Genomic DNA, 23,398 nt, shown 5'->3' on the forward strand with positions numbered 1-23,398 from the left:
ATCTAGGGAAATCCACTTACAGGGAAAGAATTCAGAGAAAGACCAGGAGTGCTAGCAAAGCCTAGGGCAGAATGAGATTTACCTAGTAACTGATGATGCTAGGCGGAGGTGCTCAGCGATTTGTCTCCACACATGTTCCCACCGACTGGCCAATCTGACTGCATCTCAGTTGGGATGGCTGGCTTAGAGGAGGGTGTCGGGGTCAGGGTTAGTATCTAGGAGCTGAGTAATTGCAAATCACTCACTGAGTCAGGATCAAGGGACCTGGGCAACTCCATATTCCACTTAGTGCCTGGAGTTCATCTGATCTACTCAGGCTGGGGCTTATGTGACAGGTGAGGACCCAAGGTCCCTGCAAGAGCTGATTCAGGGGACTGAACTCCCCTTGTCTCCCCGGAGCAGAGCATGACTGCACTCCTGCCCCTACTGCTGGGCCTCAGCCTGGGCTGCACCGGAGCAGGTAAGAACATTCCTTCTTGTTTTGTTTCTGGGGAAGGGGTCTATGCTATTTATTGGATTCAAACACCCACACCCGGATGAGTTTATCTCCCCATTATAAACTCCCATAGCACTTTGTAGCAATTTTAATGGTAATGAAGCTCTACAGTTATTTGTGTAAGTGTATTTCCTGCTGGGAGGAAGCAAGGGCATCAGCTGTCTTGTTTACTTCTGCATCCCAGCTACAAGCACAGTTGCTGGGCCCATAGCAAGTACTTCATAAATATGAAGGAAGCAAATATTTAATAATATATTTGGCACAGAACAAGGCTGATTCTTTCCTTTGACCCCTTTTCTTACTCAATAATTTGCCTTATGAAAGTCTCTTCCTGGATAAATCATCATATTTAAACAGGAAAATAATCTTGAATGACTCCTGTCTCCATGCTTAGTGTCACATAAAAAGGAAACAGGTTCTTAGCACTTTTTGGTTTCTAACATTTCTTCCTTTGGTCCGAGCTCTCGGAGAGTCCGGTACAGGAGCCTGGTCAGTATCTGCTGCTGAGGAAGGAAGCCTGTGGTGGGCTCACTGGCTGGGATCCCGCCAGAGGCTCTGACCCTCCCTACCCCCTGTTTCCCTTAGGTGGCTTTGTTGCCCACGTGGAAAGCACCTGTCTGTTGGATGATGATGGGACTCCATTGGATTTCACGTATTGTATTTCCTTCAACAAGGATTTGCTGTCCTGCTGGGATCCAGACAAGGGCAATATGACCACTTGTGAATTTGGGACACTGAGGCCATTGGCTGATATAATCTCAAAGCAGCTCAACCAAATTGAAGGCCTGCACCAGCGCTTGTCCAGGGGACTCAGTAACTGTGCCACACACACCCAGGCCTTCTGGGGATCACTGACCAGTAGGACACGTAAGGAGAGAGGAGTAAAGGGGGCCTATTAGGAAGCATAGATAGGAGAGGGGAAGCCAGGTGCTACCTTCAGCAGGCGAGGGGTTTGAGATTTGGGCAGGAAAGAAGTCCAAATTATGTGGAGCTGCAATGTGAAATGAGGAAGGGGTGACCCTATGGGGGAAACAAAGTGGTTGGAGTGGGGTGAAACAGGAATTAAAAAAGGGGAGGCGATGTTTAGGAAGGGGATGCTTGGGGCTGTGAGGAGCTGCTTTGAGGGGGCAGTAAGCAGTTTTCCTCCTACACAGTTATCCTAGGGTGCACAGCCAGGTTCTGCCAGGGCTGTGTCAGAATAACCAGAGTGGCTTTTCCTGAATTGCTCGTGTTTCTTTATCTCAGGTGCTGATGTTCAAGGTCTGGGTTGGGCCCATGCATGGGAATATTTGGAAAAGCCCCCAGAAGGGTTTTGACTACTTTGCTCTCCCACCCTTAACTCTTTGCACTGAGAGAACTTGAGATGGGTTAGATAAAAATTGAAGAGCCTCATAGGACAAAGTAGTGTGTCTTAAGATGTGATTTCGGAGTATTCTTTCTCAGAATTGCTTGGAGAAGGTGTTTGTTAAAAATTATTGCTACAGGTCCGTGGAATAAGAATTTCTGGGGATGCAGGCTAGGGAATCTGCATTTTAACACAATTTCTTAGATTTTTTATTTAACATTTTGCTTGAAAAGCATGAAGATAGAAGCAATGAGGAGGGTTCCTAGGAGAATAAACTAGTAAACTAGTAAAAGATGGTGACTTGAACAATCTCATTAACCTGGACTATACTCATCCAAATTTAAGAGATAGTGTGAGTTAGGCTTATTTCCTTAAACTATCCAAGGAAAAAGTCTTGATATAGCACATTAATTTGTCAGCCCAGATTTGAGGAAAGAAATCTTTTTCTACCTTTGCAAATGCCAACATACAACTCTGGACAACTGCTAGTTTTTGTGCTAGAAATTAAATACAATGACTTCTGAAACAGCCTGCAGTGCAGTTCCACCTTCTATTTATTGTGGTCAAACATAATTTTGGAGGAGAAAAGAAATGGAGGAACAGTGATGGAATGGGAGATAAAAGAAAGAAACTGGAGTAAATTCTAACCTCTGGTTTTGAAGAGATGTATGGTGAAATGGGATGGGGTGGGAGGTAGGTTTGAAAATCCATGAAGAATTGAAGTAGGCAAGGGACCAGGCTGGAGAAAAGACCCAGTGTTGCCTTTCTTCACACACATGCTCTCCTCTGTGCAGGGGCACCATCTGTGCAAGTAGCCAAAACTACTCCTTTCAACACGAAGGAACCTGTGATGCTGGCCTGCTACGTGTGGGGCTTCTATCCATCTGACGTGAACATCATGTGGAGGAAGAACGGGGAGCCTGTCCTCCCTCACAGCAACGCCCACAAGATTGCCCAGCCCAATGGAGACTGGACCTACCAGACCGTCTCCTACTTAGCAACAACACCCTCTTACGGGGACACCTACATTTGTGCAGTGGAGCACATTGGGACTCCCCAGCCCATCCTTCAGTACTGGAGTAAGTGCATGGCTGGTGGGAGGAATTAGAGTTACATAGGGAGCTAGTGCAGGGGGTGGTTCAAAAAGAACTCTAGTATTTTGGCAGAGGCAAGGGGTGGATAGATCCAAGGAATGTGTAGAGACAAAGATGCTGAGAAGAGTGTGAATCTGCAGAAACTTAGGGAGGATTTATGAACAGACAGAGCAATGGGCTACAAGAATGAAGGAGTTAGTTATTGTTGCTATGGTGATGTGGTTAATGCCAAGTGCTTGTCTAAGGATGGAGGGGAGAATGCCTTTCCTGAAAAGGGGATATGATTAGGTGCCATATTTTGGAGCCAAAAATTATGATGCAATATTCTAAGATCCTCAGAATCTGACTATTGTGTTGTCAGTTCCTTAGGAAAGGGAATTAGAGACATAAAGTTGTAGAAGGGGTCTTTCTCTTGCTGTGGGGGTGGTACTGAATTTGCAGATCTCCTGCTCTATGAAGGAGGAAAAAGCCACGACTGGGGGCCAATTTGGTGTGCATGCGTGGGGGCTGATTAACAAGGAGCCATCACTATTGTTTGGGCCCCAGGACCGGAAGAAGTTAAAGGCAAAAAGGGAAGTTGCACATAGATTTGGGGATTCTTGGAAAAAAAAAAGGAAGAAATGAGGAAGAGGAAGGGTGTCTACAGAGAGTCAAGGAACTGAATCCTAGGCTGGCTGCTGAGAACAGCTCCCCACCCCCCTCTCCTGCCCCAGTGGACTCAGGCCATTGGGCAGCTGAGAAGGGCTAGAGGAGCAGAGTAGAACCCCGGGGCTCACCTGCACTCTCCTGGCAAAGTCTCCTTCACACCCGGCACAGGGAGTTTCCTTTGGTGGTAGAATGTTCATTTTAGCATGAGAAAGGCCGTCCTGAGGTGCATGATTCAGAATAAGACTAGTTCTGAGAAGTGGGGCCTATGGAGTGGGATGGAGACTGGTTCTGGAAGGACACAGGGCAAGTCTGGATGTGAACAGGTAGGGACACAGAAGTACTCAGGTAACTCATGGGGTGGAATCACTGGTAACTCATGGGGTGAAGGAAGAACAGAAGATACCTTGAGAGGCCCCACCATATTGGGCAGAGTCTGAAAGAGTGCTAGCTCTGGAGAGACGGCCGCCTAGGTTACTCTGGAAATAAAATTATCCACAGGATGGTTTTGAGGAAAGGCCATTTCCTTGGGAGCAGAGTGGTGCCAGCTAGACCCTGAGGATGAGATAAAGCACCACTGAACCTGCTAGGAGAGGCGACATTCAATTGCTTTGGGACTGAACAATAGAGGTTGGTTCTGGTAAGTTTCTATTTTTTGCAGCTCCTGGGCTGTCCCTGATCCAGACAGTGAAGGTTTCTGTGTCTGTAGTGACCCTGGGCCTGGGCTTCATCATCTTCTTTTTTGGTTTCTTCAGCTGGCGGAGACATCGCTCCTCTGGTGAGTGGGGCTCCTGAGCCCCTGTGGCTGTTCTCATTCTAGATCTCTCTCACTTGCTCTTTGTGATTGATTATCTCATTGCTGTCCTATTTGCTGTGAGTTATGCCAGAAATTTTTATCCATAAAAACTGTCCTCTAATTTGATATTTTCTTCTTCTAGGCTACACTTACATCCCTGGATCCAGTTATCCAGGAGGTAATATCTCTGTTGGTCTGTTTGCCTACTGGTCCTTGGGAGGCAGAGTGGTGGTAGAGGGTTCAGTGCTGGGTTCAATAGAGGTGAATGGCGTGATTTAAGCTGCCATGGTATTTTGGGATTTGGAGCAGGAAAGAGGAGCCTTCAGCTTCCGCTTCTGCCCAGTGGAGTGTCTATGGGGAGGAGGCCGAAGATGGCTCTTCTGTATTAGTCCTTAGGGATCTAGAAATTTCATTATAGCCATATGAAGGGGTCTGGCATGAATGGTTAGAGAGGCAAGTGATGAGGTCAAATTGGGGTTGAAGCCTTATTATATCTTTTTATTTCTTCTGCAGGTGAGCATATTTCCTAGAGCCGGAAACCGACAACTTTCACTCCCAGTGAGAAGGAGATTCAGACTCTTAATGCTGCTGCTGTGCACACAACAGCCCTGAAACCTCTGATTAATCTTGGATCCTATGGTTTCTCCAGCCAAGTCTTTGAGTTTTCCAGCTGCCCCAATGTAAACTTTCGCGACTTGGGGAGGACTCATTCCTGGGAATATTCTGTAACCCAGTTACTGTCCAAGGCCATTTTTCTGAGGTGATTATAATCCAGAGAGGAGGTTAACGACCCTTCTGGGGACACCATGGTGCCATGGAGGGCAATGAGTTGCTGGTGGTCATCTCTGAGGAATAAACTCTGATGGAAATATTGTTTTTCTGTGCTTTCTCCTGAGGGCCCTGGAGGAACGAGGAGCATTTAGGGACTGGATTTGTTTCTGTCCTACTTGAGTAGGGGTGTCAGTGCCTCCTCCCATTTTTTCTATTTAGGCATGGCAGAATTTGGGGCAGTGTTCTGATTTATAAATTCATAAAAAAAAAAATTTAACTGCTGGGACGGAGTCACAGAGTGACGGAAAGGAAGGATTAACAGTTCACTTACCCCGTGAGGAATCTTGTGAGGATTAAATGAGTTCACACTTCAAATGGCTTAGAGCACTGCCCAGCCCATAGGAACCCACAGTAATGGCTTAGCAATTATCAGTCGCTCAAGTTCCTTACACCCATAGCTTCATTTGATCTTCAACAAAACCCTGATGCAGACTCACAGATGATCAGGATTCAGGGTACAGAGGTTCAGGTCCAAGTTCAGGGCAGTTATTTCTTCCATGTCCTCCGTGTGGAAGGCCCCCGAGCTCCACGCTTACCATGACCTGGATACCAGGGTAGGTGGTTTATGCTAGAGCCTCATTCACTTCTTATAAAAATCCCATAAAGGGCCTCCCCGGTGGCGCAACGGTTGAGTGCAGGGTTGCGAAGTTGGCCGCAGCCTCTGCAGGGCTGGTTCGATCCCTGGCTGCTCCCCGGCCACCAGAGGAGGGTCCCACATGGCGCGCAGACTCTCCTGCTGCCCGCTGCTCCCCTCAGCAGTGGACTTCGGTCCTTCTGCCTGCTCTGCTCCCCGCTCTGGCTCTGGTGAATTCTCTCACCCTCCCGCGCTTCTGACTGTACCCAGTGCATGTATAAATAACTAAATAAATCTTAAAAAAAAAATAAAAAATAAATAAAAACCCCATAAAGAGTAGATTTTCTTCCTTCATACCATCGATAAAGAAGGGGAATTCCTAGAGGCTAAATAACATATCCAAGGTCCAAATGTTGTGGGAGAGGATGTCCTGAGCAAACTCCATACAGGCTTTGTGGACTCCAACCCCACGACACTGGGAACTACAAATCCCATGATCACCAAAGGGAAGGTTGCGAGCTAGGTTTTTTTTTTTTTTTTTTTTTTTTTGCCAACTTGGCGGGTCATTGGGATTCCAGGTCAGCGGAACGGGTAGGACGCATTTAAGAACTTACCTCCTGCTTTTTCTCCCTGAGCGATTCATTTCCTCATTCCCCTTCCCTTGTAAATAAGCCTTTTATCAACCTTTGTGTATGTCTGCAGTTTAGCATTAATAAGTCCCCTTTAAGGGCGCAGGTGAGGACCCACAGTCAGGCAACCCCATTTTATATGGGGGGGGGGTTGCCCTGTAACACAGGGAGGACGTTCCTATGGGATGTTTGCTCACCTGAGCAAGAAGTAAGTAGATTACTTTTTTCTGAGGACCCTCAGGCAGGGGAGCACACCACTTTTTCCCCTTCTACCCCAACCTCCTGCGGCTCGGCCTGCCTGTTTAGATTTCACCGGGCTGAGGAGGTGTGTTGTTTTCAGTGAAGGGCGACACCTGCTGGACTAGAAGGCTGGGCTTGGAATTGTTTCTGAAATTAGAGTTGGACGCAGGACTTTTGGGCAAGGGAAAGAAACCAGGAATGAGGACAAGAGCTGGAGGAGCTCAGTCTACAGGGTTTGGGGGGGGCGAACAAGGGGTTATGGATGCATGTTTGTGTCTGGGTTTCTGTGCAGGAACACACGAGATGAGAATCTGACAAGCTGAGGGGCGGAGCAGGGAGACAGGCTGTGTGCAATCATGCGGGTGCCGCGGTCCCGGGCTGTGAGTGGGAGGGGAAGGCGCAGTCCTGGGCGAGAACCCTTGTCTTTAGGCTGTTTCTATGCTGATGGATCTAGAGACAAGTGGCGCTAGAGCTAGCGCTGTCCACACAGAATTGATGTCCAAAGTCTGCTTAGAGTTTGTTGAATTGATGACCCGATCTCCACCACGGTTTCCCCAGGAGGATCCTGTGATCAGGGAATCTTTTCTGGGAGGAGTTGACTGAAGAACTCAGAATGCTCCTGAGTTCAAGAGCCTGTTCTCTGAGCTGGGTGGAGAAAGGAGGAAAAGTACTGTGCGCTGGGTTGATTAGTACATGTAGACTCAGAAATAAATCTCTATGTAGGGCCTCCCTAGTGGCTCAAGGGATTAAGACGCAACCTATGAAGCTATCCGCAGCCACTGTAGCCCCGCCAGGGAGCTACCCACATGGTGCAGCAGACCTCTCCTGATTCACCCCCGCTGCTCCCCTCAGCAATGTATTTCAGCCAATCTGCCTGTTCTGTTCCCCGCTCTGTCTCTGGTGAATCCTCTCACCCCCACACGTCTGGCCTGTACCCCAGTTCTTGTATACATACATAAAGAAATAAATCTTAAAAAATAAATAAATAAATCTTTATGTACTTTATCAGTGCGTGTTTCATTTTTAAAGTTTCTGTTTTAAGTCTTGTCATATTTCATTTTTCCACTTGCTATTCCTGTTGTTGTTTGACAAAACCAATTCCTTTTGAAATTCTAGTCTAGTCTTGGGTGGGGCGCTGGTCTGGTGCCTGCCTGGCACAATTCTGAAGGAAAAGCACCGAGTCTGGTCACAGCCCCCCTGAGAGTCACCTCCCTGGCAGCAACCAGCACTGGAGGTCTCTGGGCTTTCTCTTCCCTGGCCTCCTAGGTTTCTGTTTTGGAGGGAAGGCAGGCCCTTCTAGATGGGGAGTAGGAGAAAGCACCTGTGGGTCTCTTGGACTCTGGGAAGTCAGAATACATTAAGGAGAAATAGAGGGGATACCTGGCATCACACAAAGAAATCAGAGGTGTCTGGGGGGAAAGGTTGGCAGGGGAAATGGTGGCTCAGCTCCAGGACTGTGTGAGGAAAGTGGAATGCTAAATCCAATGAAAAGCCAAAAAGGTGTGTGGGGGGTGCTGGGAGAGAAGGGGAATGAAGGAGGAGGGGGAAAGGGGTGGAAAAGAGAAAAGGGGGAAGTGGAGAGAGAGAGTTTGGGGCCATATCTAATCCAAATGGTACAAGGAATGATTCTCTCCCTTGACCTTGGAGCTGCAATTGACTTCAAAGGTCATTGAACCAAACTCTCCAGGCATTAAAAAAAAAACTCTGTAACTGTGTCCTGAGAACAAGCACAACACAGGAATTCCCTTCATTCCTCCAGACAGGTACCAATACTTCAGGCCCCAAGTTTGAGGTCTTCTTTTCACCAGTAAGGACCATGGGAATAAAAGGTAAATGCACACTGGGGGGGCCCTCAGTGCTTTTCCTATGGGAGAGCGTGCTCCCGTGTTCCAACCTCTCCCTTTCCTTCCTCATGTACATTTTCATGCCAAGGGAAAGGACAAAGATTCATGTTTAATCTCAATGTTTATTTAGGAAAATATTTTTACACCATTTTAAATAATTCTGGTTCCAAAGAAAAATCAGGCAAGTCAGATGACGAATGAGCGTGGACTTTAACCCCATCCCCACTTGGCTTTGGCTGGAATACCCACCATTCCCCAGAGCCCTCAAACTCCTTGGTGCTTTGTGCCGGGCCAGTCCCTTGGCATTGCAGAGAGCAGGGAGCCCCCAAGCCCCAAAAGATTGCTCCCAGGCAGAGGGGCTCACCTACTTTAAGTCACTTCCTCTCCGACTTTTCCATTGCAGTTTCCAAGAACCCCTGGCCAGTCAGGTCTGAGGCTTTGAATGAAGAAATAAATGGCTTTCATTGTAGCAAGTTCTTAGCAGAAAATACATGGCCTCCTCAACAGAGGGGAGTTCAAGGGCAGTCTATTTACAAGGAAGTGTTTACAAAGAAGCAGGTGGAGGATAGTTCAGTGACTTGCAGCTGGCAGCACCTGAGCTGTCACTACCCTGGCGCCTGGAGGCAATGGACCCGTGGGCCATCGGGACTCGGGAGAGCAAGTCCTCTACAGTCACCCCCTTGCAGCAGTACCATTCAGTCAGGGGACACAGCCAGCCCAAGATGACCTTGCAGGGAGGGAGCCAAGGGAATAGAAACCTTGACTGGACTCTCCTCCTCCCTCTGCTCCAGGCAAGGCTAAAAGCAAGAGGAAGTTAGGGAACTCTGAATATATGATGTACCAGTCAGCAAGTGGGCAGAGATCGGGTGGAAAAGCGAGGATTCCGAAGGACAGATGAGGACAGTTGGCACATTCACAATATGAAGGAAAAAGTCAGTGTGGGGGGGGGCAGGAGGAGGCAGAGCGGGCGTCCTTTGACCTTGAACAGGGACAAGGCCTCCGTGGCAAGAGAAGACTAATTTGTAGTTTCCTGCAGGGGACCAGGAGAATAGTCTTTCTAGTTTCTCTCCACTTCCCTTTGCCTTCCACCGGCCTCTTACTTATACAGCTTTTTGTGGATCTTTAGTTTCTCATACATATTTTACAGTAAGCTTATTGAGTTCCTCAAAATTAAACTTGGGTTTTTCACAATGAAGCAAAAACAGACAATTATAAATCAGAGACATCCTGCAGGGGAGGAGGAGGGAGAGGGATCAGAGGGAGGGAGGGAGGAGCACAGGGGACTGAGGTGATGGTGCACGGGTGCCTTGGGGAAGGAAATTCTATGGGGACTCAACCTGAGGGAGTGGGGGGAAGCAAATATTGTTTAAAATAAAAAATAAAAATAAAAAATATTAAACATGGGTTTTTATTGAGGTTAGACTGAATTTATGGAGCAATCTGGGGTTATTGATTTCTTTTTAATATCAAGTCATTCTATGCAAAAAAAAGAAGGCACTCCCTTTTTTATTCAAATGTCTTGTTCTTTATCATGTGTTTCAAATTCCCCCTTTTATTCAAATGTCTTGTTCTTTATTATGTTTTTCAAATTCACTTTCCTTGGTGATTTGTATTATCAGTTATTCTTAGACATTGTATAACTTCTGCTGTGATTATGGTTGGGATCTTATAATTTTATTTTCAAATCAGTTGTTACTAGCATAGAGAAATACAACCATTTTTTAAAAGCTGGGGTAAAAACATAGAACACAAAACATATGGCCTTAGCCACCTGTAGGTGTAGTTCAACAGTGCTAAGTACACTTAACACAGACAACACATGTGCAATGAATCCCAAAAACTTCTTCATCTTGCAAAGCTGAACCTCTGTACCCATGAAACCACAGCTCACTTTTTTCCTTTCACCCCTGTCCTGGTACCCTCCATGCTACTTTCTGTTTCTATGAATTTGATTACTTCAGATACCTCATATAAGTGGAGTCATACAGTATTTGTCACACAGTATTTGTCCATTATGATAATGTCCTCAGCACAGTGTTCTTGAAGTTTATCCATGTTATAGCATATGACTGGGTTTCCTTCCCTTTTTTAAGATGGAATAATATTCCATTATATGCAGATGACAGTTTGATTATCCAGCCATCCATTTATGGGCATTTATGTTGCTTCCACTTCTTGGCTATTGCTAATAGTGCTGATATGAACATGGGTATGCAAATGTTTGTTCAAGTCCCGTTTTTTTTTTTTCCTTCAGTAGTAGTGATCCTAATGGTGATATTTCATGCTGGTTTTGATTTGGTTTTTCTTTTTTCTTTTTAAAGATTTACTTATCTATGCATACAAGAGCTGGGGTACAGGCCAGAGATGCAGGGAGTGAGAGGATTCCCCAGAAGGGTGGGGAACAGAACAGGCAGACTGGCTGAAATACACTGCTGCGGGGAGCAGCAGGCCAGTCAGGAGAGGTCTGCTGCGCCATGTGGGTTGCTCCCTGGCTGGCCGGGGATAGAACTCATGCTGCAGAGGCTGCAGATTGCTTCATAGTGTGGTGCTTTATCCCTTATGCCACTAGGGAGGCCCTGAATTGGATTTTTCTAATGACTAGTGATGTTGAATATCTTTTGTACATGTGTTGGCCATTTGTATAACAACTTTTGAGAAATGCCTATTCAAGCCCTTTGCCTATTTAAAAATATTTTTGTGTGTGGTTTTATTTGTTGTTGTTGAATTGTAAGAGTTCTTTATATGTTCTGGATAGTAACTTCTTACCAAAATTGTTGGTGGATCATATATGGTATAAACGTTCTGGATTCTCTTCTTGTTTTTAATAGTTTGCTTTTGATTCTCTCTCTCTCTCTTTGCAGGTAGAGAATAATATCATCAGCAAACACTGAGGTTTTTCTCTCTTCCCTTCTGGTCTTCACAGTTCCTAATAACTTTTCCTTTTTCTAGCATTGGCCAGCAGCTCCAGTGACAAGAGTTTCATTGCTAAAGGAAATAACCTAACTATCTTCCATTAAGTACAACATTCATTGCAGGTTTTTTATTTTATTATTATTATTAAATTTTATGATTTTATTTATTTTTTTGTGTGTAGAAGAACTGGAGTGTAGGCCAGAGGTACAGGGGGTAAGAGGATTCAGCAGAGACAGTGTGAGGAGCAGAACAGGTGGAGCTACTGAAATACACTGCTGAGGGAGCAGCTGGTGAGACAGGAGAGGTCTGCTGAGCCATATGTGGGTCAACTCCCTGGCCAAGGTGGGGCTGGGGGTGCGATGAGTGAGGGTGGAGGGATGGGGGTGGGGGAGTCAGTTGGGGGAACAGAACTCAGGCTGTGTGGGTGGTAGTGCTGAGACTTAACCTCTAGGCCACCAGGGAGGCCCTCACTGCAGGTTTTTTTTTTGAAGAGTTATTTTTTATTTATTTATACATGCACTGGGTACAGTCAGAAGCGCGGGAGGGTGAGAGAATTCACCAGAGCCAGAGCAGGGAGCAGAGCAGGCAGAAGGACCAAAGTACACTGCTGAGGGGAGCAGCGGGGGGCAGGAGAGGTCTGCAAGCCATGTGGGACCCTCTCCGGAGGCCGGGGATCGAACCGGCACTACAGAGACTGCGGGCAGCTTCGCAGCCCAGCGCTCAACTGCTGCGCCACCGGGGAGGCCCTCACTGCAGGTTTCTTAAATTAAAAATTTTTTTTTTAGTAACTGTAGATTCACATGTGATTGTAAGAAATAGTTCAAACAAAGACTGTGTACCCTTTGTCCAGTTTCCCTTAATGGTGGCATCCTGCAAAACGATGTCACGAAATCTCAATCAGGACACACTGATAGAGTCAAAGGTGGAAAACATTTCTTCCCTCCCGAAGACCCTTGAGTAGCCACACCCACTTCCCTGCGGCCCCACACCCCGCTTAATCTCCAGCAGTTGCTAATCTTTTCTCCATTTGTTAAATTTTGTCATTTCAAGAATATTTCGTAAATGGAAACATATAGTATATAACCTTTTGCGGTTTTTTTTTTTTTTTTTTTTTTTCTCAGCACCTTTTGCTGGAGGTCACACAAGGCTGTCGCCGGTATCAACAGTTGATGATTGCTGAGCCCTATCCTGTGATATGGTTAGAGCCCAGTTGGTTGAAGGACGCCTGGGCTGTTTCCAGTTTTTAGCTACCATGAAATAAAGCTGCTATTAATATTTATATACAGGTTTTTATGTAAACATACGTCTTTATTTCTCTGAGATGAATTTTAGTAGTATAATTGCTGAATTCTGTGGTAGTTGTATGTCTAGTTTTTAGAAACTGACAAACTTTTCCAGAGTAGTTGCACAAGCAAATATGGGGAATCCAACTTTTTAGAATCTTCTCCAGCATTTGGTATTGTCACTATTTTTTAACTTTAGCCATTCTAATAAGGCTATGGTGATCTCCCATCGTTTTAATGAGCTTTTTCCTAATGGGTATTATTGAACATCTTTTCATGTGCTCATGTGCCATCTGTGTATCCTACACCAAGAAATGTATATCATTTCTTTTTCCCATTTTCTGATTAGTAATTTTTTGTTTTTTACTATTGAGTTTTTTATTTGTCGCTTGTTTTTTCCTAAGTCTTTCACAGAAGAAAAGTTTTCATTTTTATGAGGTCCAGTTTGCCAATTTTTCTTTGTATGGATCATGATTTTAGTATCAACTCTGAGAATTATTTGCCTAGCTCTGGATCTTCAAGATTGTTTCCATTTTTAAAAAAAGTTTGCTGTTTTGTGTTTAAGTTTGTAATACATCTTAGTGAGTTGCTGAGTCTCCTCCTCCTCCTCCAACTTCCTCCTCCTCAGCTGCCTGGATGTTCAATATTTCTAGCAAGTGTTGTTCTTCCCGCCACTGAATTGTGTTTTTTTTTTTTTTCACTTTTGTCAAAAATAAAGTGGACATTTTTGTGTGGATCGATTTTTGGGTTCTTTACTCTGTTCCATTGATCTGTGTGCCTGTCCCTTCAACAATGCCATACAGTATTGATTACTATAAACTATATAATATGTCTTGAAATCCGATAGACTGAATATTCTCACTTTATCTTTCTTTCTCAAGACAGTTTTACCTATTCTAGTTCTTTTACTTTTCCATATATACATTTTTAGAACAAAATTTTCTACGTCTACGAAAATTTTGCTGGAACTTTGATAGAAATTGAAAAGCATTCAATCTTTTACCATTAAATATAATGTTAGCTTTAGGCTCTTTCTCAAGTTGAGAAACTTCCCTTTGTTCCTATTTTTCTGAATTTTTATCATAAGAAGGTATTAAATTTAATAGATGCTTTTCCTGTATTGATTGATACGATCATGCGATTTTTCTTCTTAAACTGATAATATAGATTATATTGATTTGTTTTTGAATTTTTAAAAACTTGCATCCCTAGAAATGCCCCAGTGCCTGGAAATGGTCATAGTGTACACATTTTTATATGTTACTAACTTATATGTGCTAATAATTTTTAAGGATTTCTGTGATTATATCAATGTTATATAATGTGATTATATTAATTAATGTTGTTTTCTTTACCATTTGACTTTCATATCAGAGTAATACTATTTGTAGAAAATGAATTAGGAAGTGCTTCCTCGTCTCCTATTTTCTGGAAGAGACTATGTAGAATTGATTAGTTCTTCTTTAGATGTTTGGTAGAATTCTCCAGTGAAACTGTGTGTGGGTCCAGATATTTCAAATCTCAAGGTTTAAATGTCAAATTCAATACCTTAATAGTTATAGGGTATCCCAATCATTTATTTCATATTGGGTGAGTTGTAATTTGTCTTGTTAGAGGAAATGGTTCTTTGGTCTAAATTGTCAAATTTATGGTTGTGGAATTGTTTGCAGTAGTTCCTTATTTTCTTTTGATATCTGCACGGTATGTAGTGATATTCCCAGTTCATTACCAGTATTGGTGACTCTCACCATCTCTTTTTTTTTTTTTTTTTTTAGTTTGTTGCTCTTGCTAGAGGTTCATCAATTTGTCAATCTTTTCAAAGAATCAGATCTTTATTTCATGGATTTTCTCTTTTTTTTTGTTTTATCATCTTTTTTCTTTCATTTTTTTCTGTTTGCTTTATTTTATGTTGGGTTTATTTTCTAGGTTCTTGAAGTAGAAGCTTACTTAGATTATTGATTTAAGATTTTTCCTTGTTTTTAATGTATGAATTTGTTGCTATAAGTTTCCCTCTCAGCACTCTTTATCTATATCTCATAAATTTTGATATATTGTCCCTTCATTTTCATTCAACTCTATGTTTTTTAAAAATCTCCCTTGAGATGCCCTCTTTGACCCAGGAATTATTTTAAATGATTGCTTAGCAATCTCCAAGTTTTTGGAGATTTTCCTGTTATTGTTCTGTTAATGAATTTTAGTTTAATTCCATTGTGTTCAGAGAACACACTCTGTATGATTTCAGTTCTTTTAAATTTATCAACATTGGCTTTATGGCCTCAAATAGAATTCCATCTTAATATTTGTTCAATGGCCACTTGAAAAAATGAGAATTTTGCTGTTATTGGGTAAAGTGTTTTATAAATGTGCAGTGTTAATAAGTCATATTGGTTGATGTTATTACCAAGATCTATATCCTTGCTGGTATTTATTAATTTTTGAGAGAGCTGTGTTGAAGTCTTCAATTATGACTGGGAATTTACCTATTTTCCTTTTTAGTTCGATCACTTTTTGCTTCACATATTTCATAGTTTTGTTATTTATGTATACATATTTAGGATTGCTATGTCTTCTTGATAGATTGACCCCTTTTTATCGTTAAAATGTCCCGATCTGTTTCTAATAATTTTATTTACTCTGAAGTTTATCTGATAGTAGTATATTCACTCATTTTCCCCTTGATTAATGATTGCATGGTATTTTATTCCTGTTTTTTTACCCATCTATATTGATATATTTGAACTGAGTTTCTTGCAGATAGCCTATCTTTGTTTCACCTTCAAAAAAAATCACTTTACCAATTTTTGTTTACATTTAATGCAATTATTGATATATGTGCTAGTCTACTTGGGCTGCCATAGCAAAATACCATAGATGGTGGTGGCTTAAACGAGGGAAATTTACTTTCTGACAGTTCAGAAGGCTGGAAGTCTGAGATTAGAGTGCCAGCATGACTGGTTTCTTAGGACAGCTTTCTTCCTGGCTTGGGTATGGTTGCCGTCTTGTTCTGTCTTCTTACGGAAGTGTGTGTGTGTGTGTGTGTGTGTGTGTGTGTGTGTGTGTGTAAGAGAGAGAGAGAGACAGACAGACAGAAGACAGAGACAGAGAGACAAAAAGACACTGGTTTCTGTTCTTCTCTTCATGAGTATACTAATCCTGTTAGGGCCCTCCCATTATGATTTCATTTAACTTTAATTAGTTTCATTAAAGCCCTATCTTCAAATACATTAGGGGGTAAGGGTTTAATATATGAATTTTGTAGAAACACAACTCAGTTCAAAGTAATATAATAGAGCTTAATTCTGCCATTTAATTTTTTGTTTTTCATTTCTGTATTTTTTTTCTGCCTTCCTATAACTTACTTGGACAATTTTTGTTATTCCATTTTAATTTATTGATAGTGTTTTGAGCATATCTCTTTATATAACTAGTTCTAGGTACAGTAAGTCTCTACTTAACAACCTTAATAGGTTCTAGGAAACTGTAATTTTGAGCAAAACAATTTTAAATAATTGTGGTTTTTGAGCAATGTGGTTTCATGAGATATGTCCCTGAATTTTTTCCCTCATCAATGCTGTAACGAAATGACATTGAGTGAAACAATGTTATTGGAGGACCAGCTATATTACATTATACATATATACATAACTATGAGTCTACTAGTGTCATTTTGCCAGTGTGAGTGACATAAACAAACCTTATTTCCCTTTTCCTCCCCTCATATAATTGTCTTAAATACTTCCTCTATGTACATTTAGGACCATATCAGACAGTTTTGAATATTTTTGCTTCAACCACCAAATATTTAAAAAACGAAGAAGAAAGATTATTTGTATTTATCCATGTTTTTTGCTTATGCTGTCCATTCTTCTTTCTTGATGTTCCAGGATTCCTAGTTGTCATTCTTACTCTGTTCAGAGAACTTCCTTTAGCCATTCTCATCTTTGCTGGGCAGGTGTGGCAGTTCTCCCCACCCCCTGTCTCCACTCACTTTTGGGGGAGGGAGCCTCATTACCTCTCAGTAGAAATGAAATTCTTGGTATCCTAATCCACTTTGAACACCACTGCAGGGGGATGTTGGGGTGTCTTGTTGCAGTCTCAAGAGGGTAAAAATCTCCCATTCCATTTGGTGTTTTTGGTGCGAGCATGAATGGGGCCCCAGTTATTTCTATGATGTTTGCCTGGAATAGAGCAGTGATTTTCTAAAAGTTTTCTGTCTTGATAGGTGCCTTGTCTTAGTCTTTTGGCTAGTGATATCAGACTTCTTTGGGGGGTTATTGTTTATTTATTGTGTCTTTCCAAGTTAGCCTTTCCAAGTTGTGAGTTTCTTCATCTCCAAGTTTGAGATATGAGGCAAAAAACAAAACAAACAAACCAATAAAACAGAAACCAACCCAGCGAACTCACCATGTGTCAGTCCATCCTGGTGTCCCAGATGGTTTGCCTTCTTATCTCTGCTTAGTTTATAGTGTCCAAGGTTTATAGTTGTACTTAGTGAGGGGGGTTAATTATGAAAAATATGTCAATTCTGTCTTCCTAGAAGCAGAAGTCTTTGCAACAGGTTTTTACATACAATCTTTACTAAGGGGTTTCCCTTTATTTCTAGTTTTCTAAGAGATTTTTAAAAATAGAAATTCATAAATTGATGTTGAAATTTTAAAACGTTTTCCAGTATTGATTTATTTTATTGTATGTATTTTCCCTCCTAATCTCTTAACATAGTGAATTGTATTGAGATTTTTTTTATTTGATGTGCAACATCTTTGAATTCTGGGATGTACCCTCTATGATGATCATCCTGTCGTTGCATATTTCTGGTGGTTTTATGCAGTTACTATTTTACTTAGAGGTCATATTTACTTGGACAAAAACCTCACTTTTCTTGTATTTTCTTATTTATTTTTGTAGCAAAAATTTCTCCACACAAAGAGCTGTGCAGATTTTGTTCATCATTTCTGGAACAAATATATACATATATATATATATATATGTATATATTTGTGTGTATATATATATATATATGCATATTTCTTTTAAAACCATCTTTTGAAATGGGCAGAAGAACATAAAAGACATTTCTCCAAAGAGGAAATGCAAACAGCCAACAGGCATATGAAAAAATGTTCAACATCCCTTATAATCAGGGAAATGCAAATCAAAACCACATTGAGCTACTACCTTACACCAGTAAGAATGGCACATATCAAAAAACCTAGCAACAACACATGTTGGCAAGATGTAGTGAAAAAGGAACTCTCCTACATTGCTGGTGCAAACTGGTCCAACCACTATGGAAAGCTGTCTGGAGGTTCCCAGTTTACTAAAAATGGAGCTACCTTATGACCCAGCAATTTCACTCCTAGGTATTAACCCAAAGGACACAAAAACATTGATTCAAAAGAACACCTGTACCCCTATGTTTATTGCAGCACTATTTCCAATAGGCAAAACCTGGAAACAACCCAAATGCCCAAAAATAGATGACTGGATGAAGAAGATGTGGCCTATATACAGAATGGAACATTATTCAGCAATCAAAAAAGATAAACTCATGCCATTCACAGCAATGTGGATGGAGCTAGAAGGAATTATGCTCAGTGAAATAAGCCAGAAGGAAAAAAGAAAAATATTGGATGGTCTCTCTTATAGCAGGACTATAGAGGAACCAAATAAGCCATCAGTGTAAAAAAATAATAACAGTACAAAACACAAGGCAAAAACAGACAATTATAAACCAGAGACATCCTGCAGGGGAAGAGGAGGGAGAGGGATCAGAGGGAAGGAGGGAGGAGCACAGGGGACTGTGGTGATGGTGCATGGTACCTTGGGGAAGGAAATTCCATGGGGACTACACCTGAGGGGGGGAGGGGAAGGAAAGATTGTTTAAAAAATGAACAATGATGTAAAAAATAAAAAAAAGAAAGAAAAATAAAACCCGCTTTTGTTTTTATTAATTGTTTTATGATTTAAGTGCTCTATTTTCTTGATCTCTGTCTTTATGTTTATTTATTATTTCCTTACTTCTTTCTTTAGGTTTGTTTTGTTCCTCTTTACCTAACTTTTGAATTGAATGCTTAGTTCATTTTATTTACATATTTTTTTTAGCTTCCTGATAAGTGTATTTAAAGGTAAAAAATTCCCCTCTAAATTCTGTTTTAATTATAGCTAACAAATTTTGATAAGTAGTGCTTTAATTTCTATTCTGTTCTCATTTTTTTAATATTCTTTATAATTTTTATTTTAACTTGACTGTTGTTTATGAAAATGTTAAACTTATATTTTGTAGTAATTTCAAACTTACAGAAGAGTTATAAGAATGGTACAAAGAATTCCTATGACACTTCATCTAAGTTCAATGATACTTAACATTTTGCTGTGTTTGCTTTTTCTCTTTCTGTCTTTCTAGTGTTTCTCCCTAAGCATCTTAGAGAAGGTTGCAGACATCATGCCCCTTTATTGCTAAATATTTCTTAAGAACAAAGATATTTTTATATGAAAACAGGAAAATGATATTATTCAGGAAATGTAACTGATATAATACTATTATCTAACCCACTGTACACAGTCAAAATTCACTGATTTTCTCAAAAGGGATCATTGTAATTCTATCCCTCCCCCACTAAATCTACCTATTTGCCATCTCAGCGGGAACTGGCAGCTTCATTTCTGGTTCTCAAAGGTCAGAGTGACAAGTGACACCCAGCAGCTTGTGTTCAGAAGTTTCCTGCTCCCACTCTCACATTTGGGCCAGGACTTGCTTGCTCGTGCCTGTTCCAAAGGTCTTTCCTGATGTCAAGTGGGGTGGTAGGTGGGAATTCTGATCCACCTGTGTTCCACAGACAGGAGAAAAAGGAAACAGATTCATGAAGTTGGGGAGTGTGTGGCAGTGAGATATACTTGTGCTGAGCACTTACTGCATACACTGTCTTAGAGCCTTTACTGGGTGCACTTACAGAGGTGTTTTATTTCAAAGAGGCCAGGAAGAATGCTTTGAGGGAGTCCTTTCCAGGAAGTCCTTTCTTTGGCTAGCTTTGGGGGAGCTGTGTGATTGGCTGCATTCCTTGCTGGGTGGTGCTAACCTCAAGGCCTGTGGTTTTTTCTTCTCTAATTTAGAGGTATGATCTATGAATTCTTTCATATTAGCTCGTTAGGCTGCCCTGGCATGGGTATTTAGCATCCAAAAGGCAGTTCACAGCAGCGTTTCCAGGGGTTCCTCTTTCTCCCTGTCCCCATCCCTCTCCTGGCAGAGGAACCTTTCTATTAATATGTGGCAATGGTCGGCACCAGGTCAGCACCAGTACTTGTTAAATTACATTCTTTTTTTAATTAAAAGAGAGATTTATTTATTTACTTTAGCATGGATGAACTGGGGTCTAGGCCAGAGGTTCGGGGGGGTGGGGTGGTGAGAGGATTCATCAGAGAGAGTGGGGAGGAGAACAGGTGGATCTACTGAAATATACTGCAGCGGGCAAGACAGGAGAGGTCTGCTGTGCCATGTGGGTCAACTTCTGGGCAGGGGATTGATGTGAGGACATAGCAATGATAGCATGTTAGCACTGAAACTGAACCCCTAGGCCACCAGGGAGGCCCTGAATTATATTCTTTAGCTCTGAAGGCTAAAAGTGATAGAGGGCTGTTCTCTTGATGGCACCCACCCCCAATTTCTTCTCCCTGCCATGCTCAGGTTGCTACCAGGAAGTGCCCTCAGTGGCACCAACTCTGAGGGGGAGAAAAGCAGCTCTGCATGAGCCCTGGGGTTAATAGTAGTTTAAACCAGTTATTTTGCATGGGAAGATAAACTCCTACCTTTTTCTTACTGTTTCTCTGGAATGTAGTGGATTTAGATAAATGTGGAATGTCAGTTGTATTACAAAGTAATATTTAAGTTGCAGAAATGATCCCTTTGGTGAACTACATGCTTATAGGGTAGACTGAAAAGACTTGTAGAGTTTGTGGGCCTGTGTGACAGGAATGCATAAAAATCTGTTGAGAAATGCAGACCGTGGATTCTGGGTATGTGTTTCTTGAAATGGAATGTGCCTCTTCACTGGGGATTCACGCTCACAGTTGTTAAGATGTGGTTCCGGTCATGGTGAGGTTTTCCTTTCTTTTTCTCTCATCCATCTCTAGAAATATGACCAAGATCTTTCCATGACACGAGAGGACTGAGAAGCAGCGCTCAGCAGCTTCTCCCAATGAAGATATGTTTAGTGCTGTCAGGCTGCTAAGCTACCCTTCATGCCCTGGAGTTGCCTACAAGGCAAAGTAAGCCAGTTCCAGGGTCTGGTCCAGTCTTCATTACTGCTTTTTGAGTATTTGTGTTCACCGGACCCAAGACTTAGTGAGTTGTACAGAGTAGGCATTATAGGGTTTTTATCCCTATAAAACAATGTTCTCTCCAATGCTGAAATTTTATTATAATTAAACAAGGAATTAATTAAATACACTAAAAAAATCAGAGTGTTTTTTGACTAAAATCTTTAAGTTTTTATCACAGCACTCAAATTTCTCTGGACAGAATTAGCACAAAAATGAAGTCATGTTTAATAAAAAAGCATCACGTGTATAATGCACAAACGTGCTTTGCATTTTTCAAAGTGCTTTCATGGACATTTTTTAACTTGATGTTTTTTCGTCTTTATTTTTACTCTAATTTATCATGGACTTTATTTACCTATAAAAGATGCATTCAAAATCCATTTTTCCAGTTTTAAATTTACTACTATACTCAGTACTTACGTATGGCCCTACTTCAAAGCAAAGGAGATAAAATCAGTGAAATGACTCAAAGCAAGAGATCTGATAGGATTTGAAAACTGACCAGACTCAATTTTCTGGTTTGGACAGTTGAGCAGATCGTGATTTAATCCCTTAAAGAGGAAATGTAGGGAAAGGGCATTCCTTTTTTTTTTTTTTAAAGATTTATTTATTTTTGCATACAAGCCAGAGGTGAGAAGATTCACCAGAGACAGAGTGGGGAACAGAAAAAGCAGATTGACTGAGATACACTGCTGAGGGGAGCAGCGGGTGAGCCAGGAGAGGTCTGCTGCACCATGTGGGTAGCTCCCTGGCCGGGGATGGAACTTGTGCTGCAGTGGTTGTGGAAAGCTTCATCAGTTGCGTCTTAACCCCTTGTGCCACCAGAGAGGTCCTGAAAAGGGCATTCTTGGGAGCCTTTAAAAGCATGTTTTATTAAAGGTCTTAGGAGAGTTAAGTCCCCCCTGTTTTCACACTGGGGCTCCAGGGTTCCTTATGTCCACATTTGATGGGGAAGATGGGAGGGCCAGATAGTGGCACCCCTGTGGGTAAATGGAGGAGCAGTTCCTCATGCAAAATCAGGAAGCCAGAGGTTCTGGACTGAGCAGCAATATATCCAGTAACTACAAGTGCTCATCTGGCACTTGGGGGGGTATCAGGAGCACAGCTCTGAGGGGTCTGGGCCATTTAGGGAACGTGATCACCCTCAAAGGAAGAACATGGACTCGTGTTCCACACTTCTGATCACAGTTGGCTACAAGGGATGATTGCTGTAATGGAATGATAGATGTTTCCTTGATTAATTTCTTATGGCTGGTGGCAAATAGATTGTGCTTGTCTAGGATATTTGCCTTGAAGTTGTGCCACAGATAACCAGCACCAGAGGCTCCTTAGGTACTTGATGAAAATGCAGATTTCTGGATCCTCTAGAACTGCTGAATCAGAATTTCTACTTCTCAGTAATTACTACCTTTTAGTAATTCTTATGTACATTAAGGTTTAAAAAGCATGGGTTAGCTGGTTGGGTTAACTATGAGTTATTGTGGTCGATAAAAATTTATACCAAATGTGATTTAACTAGAAGCAGTTGGACATTTCTTTGGCTTGAGGATGCTGTGGATGCTTTTTCTCTGACACTTTGTAGTTGTTCTACAGTCTCTCACTCTCACGTCTACATTTACTATTGAAGTTTATTTTTCATTAAGGGTTTTTCTGCTGGAGCAAATGGAAAATCTTTTTTTTTTCTCTTTTAACTTTAATTTTAAATAAAAAATTTCCAATATGTGTGTGTGATAAGGCATACACACATGAGGTGTGAAGCTGGACTCCAGAAGCTTATATTATATTGTAAATCAATGATAAATCAGTGAAACTTTATTTTAAAAAAATCAAAAATAAAAACTTTTAGGTATCCTTAGCTTTAATGAAAATATTTCCAAAACATGTTCAAAAAGCAGCTACTAGATTGAGTGATAGTCTGAAGAAATGAATGGTATGCCAGTGAAGTTCAGTAATTATATCTTAGCATTTATACAAACAAAGTCTTTTGGACCGAGTTCAAGAAAACAAGACACAATTATTCTCTGGAATCATGTGCCCCAATTATGCAGATAAGACTAAATATACATTTGAACTCTGGTGGTCAAGCTTAAAATAAAAAAGCATAAAGCTTGCTATGGTCCTCCCCTGCCAAATTCTTATTTTGGAACTATCCTGCCTGATACGATGGTTCAGGAGCTGGGGCTTTGGTGCCGGGAGAGGTTAGGTTATGAGAGTGGAGTCCTCATGAATCAGATTCGTGTTTAAAAAAGACACTCCACCAAGGACACCCCACTAAAGTCCCTCACCCCTCCCACCACTTTAGGACATAGAAAGGGGTCAGCGCTGACCCAGGAAGAGCATTTTCACGGGAATGAGTCCTGCAGATACCTTGGTCTTAGGCTGCTCTGCTCAG

The 23,398-nt window shown here is 41.8% G+C and overlaps 1 protein-coding gene across 1 annotated transcript in view; it reads left to right on the forward strand.

The window, feature by feature from the left end:
• Positions 1–405: 405 nt before the first annotated feature.
• LOC311187968 (HLA class II histocompatibility antigen, DM beta chain) overlaps positions 406–23,398 on the forward strand; it is a gene marked incomplete at both ends in the record, with an annotated part of 50,120 nt that continues 27,127 nt past the window's right edge. The window contains 5 exons of the mRNA XM_084259318.1: positions 406–460; positions 1,082–1,363; positions 2,636–2,920; positions 4,242–4,358; positions 4,401–4,453. Coding sequence (XP_084115444.1) covers positions 406–460; positions 1,082–1,363; positions 2,636–2,920; positions 4,242–4,358; positions 4,401–4,453 — 792 coding nt within the window. The remainder of the gene's footprint in view (positions 461–1,081; positions 1,364–2,635; positions 2,921–4,241; positions 4,359–4,400; positions 4,454–23,398) is intronic.

Source organism: Talpa europaea, assembly GCF_964194135.1.
Source record: "Talpa europaea genome assembly, chromosome: 2".
NCBI lineage: Eukaryota > Metazoa > Chordata > Mammalia > Eulipotyphla > Talpidae > Talpa > Talpa europaea.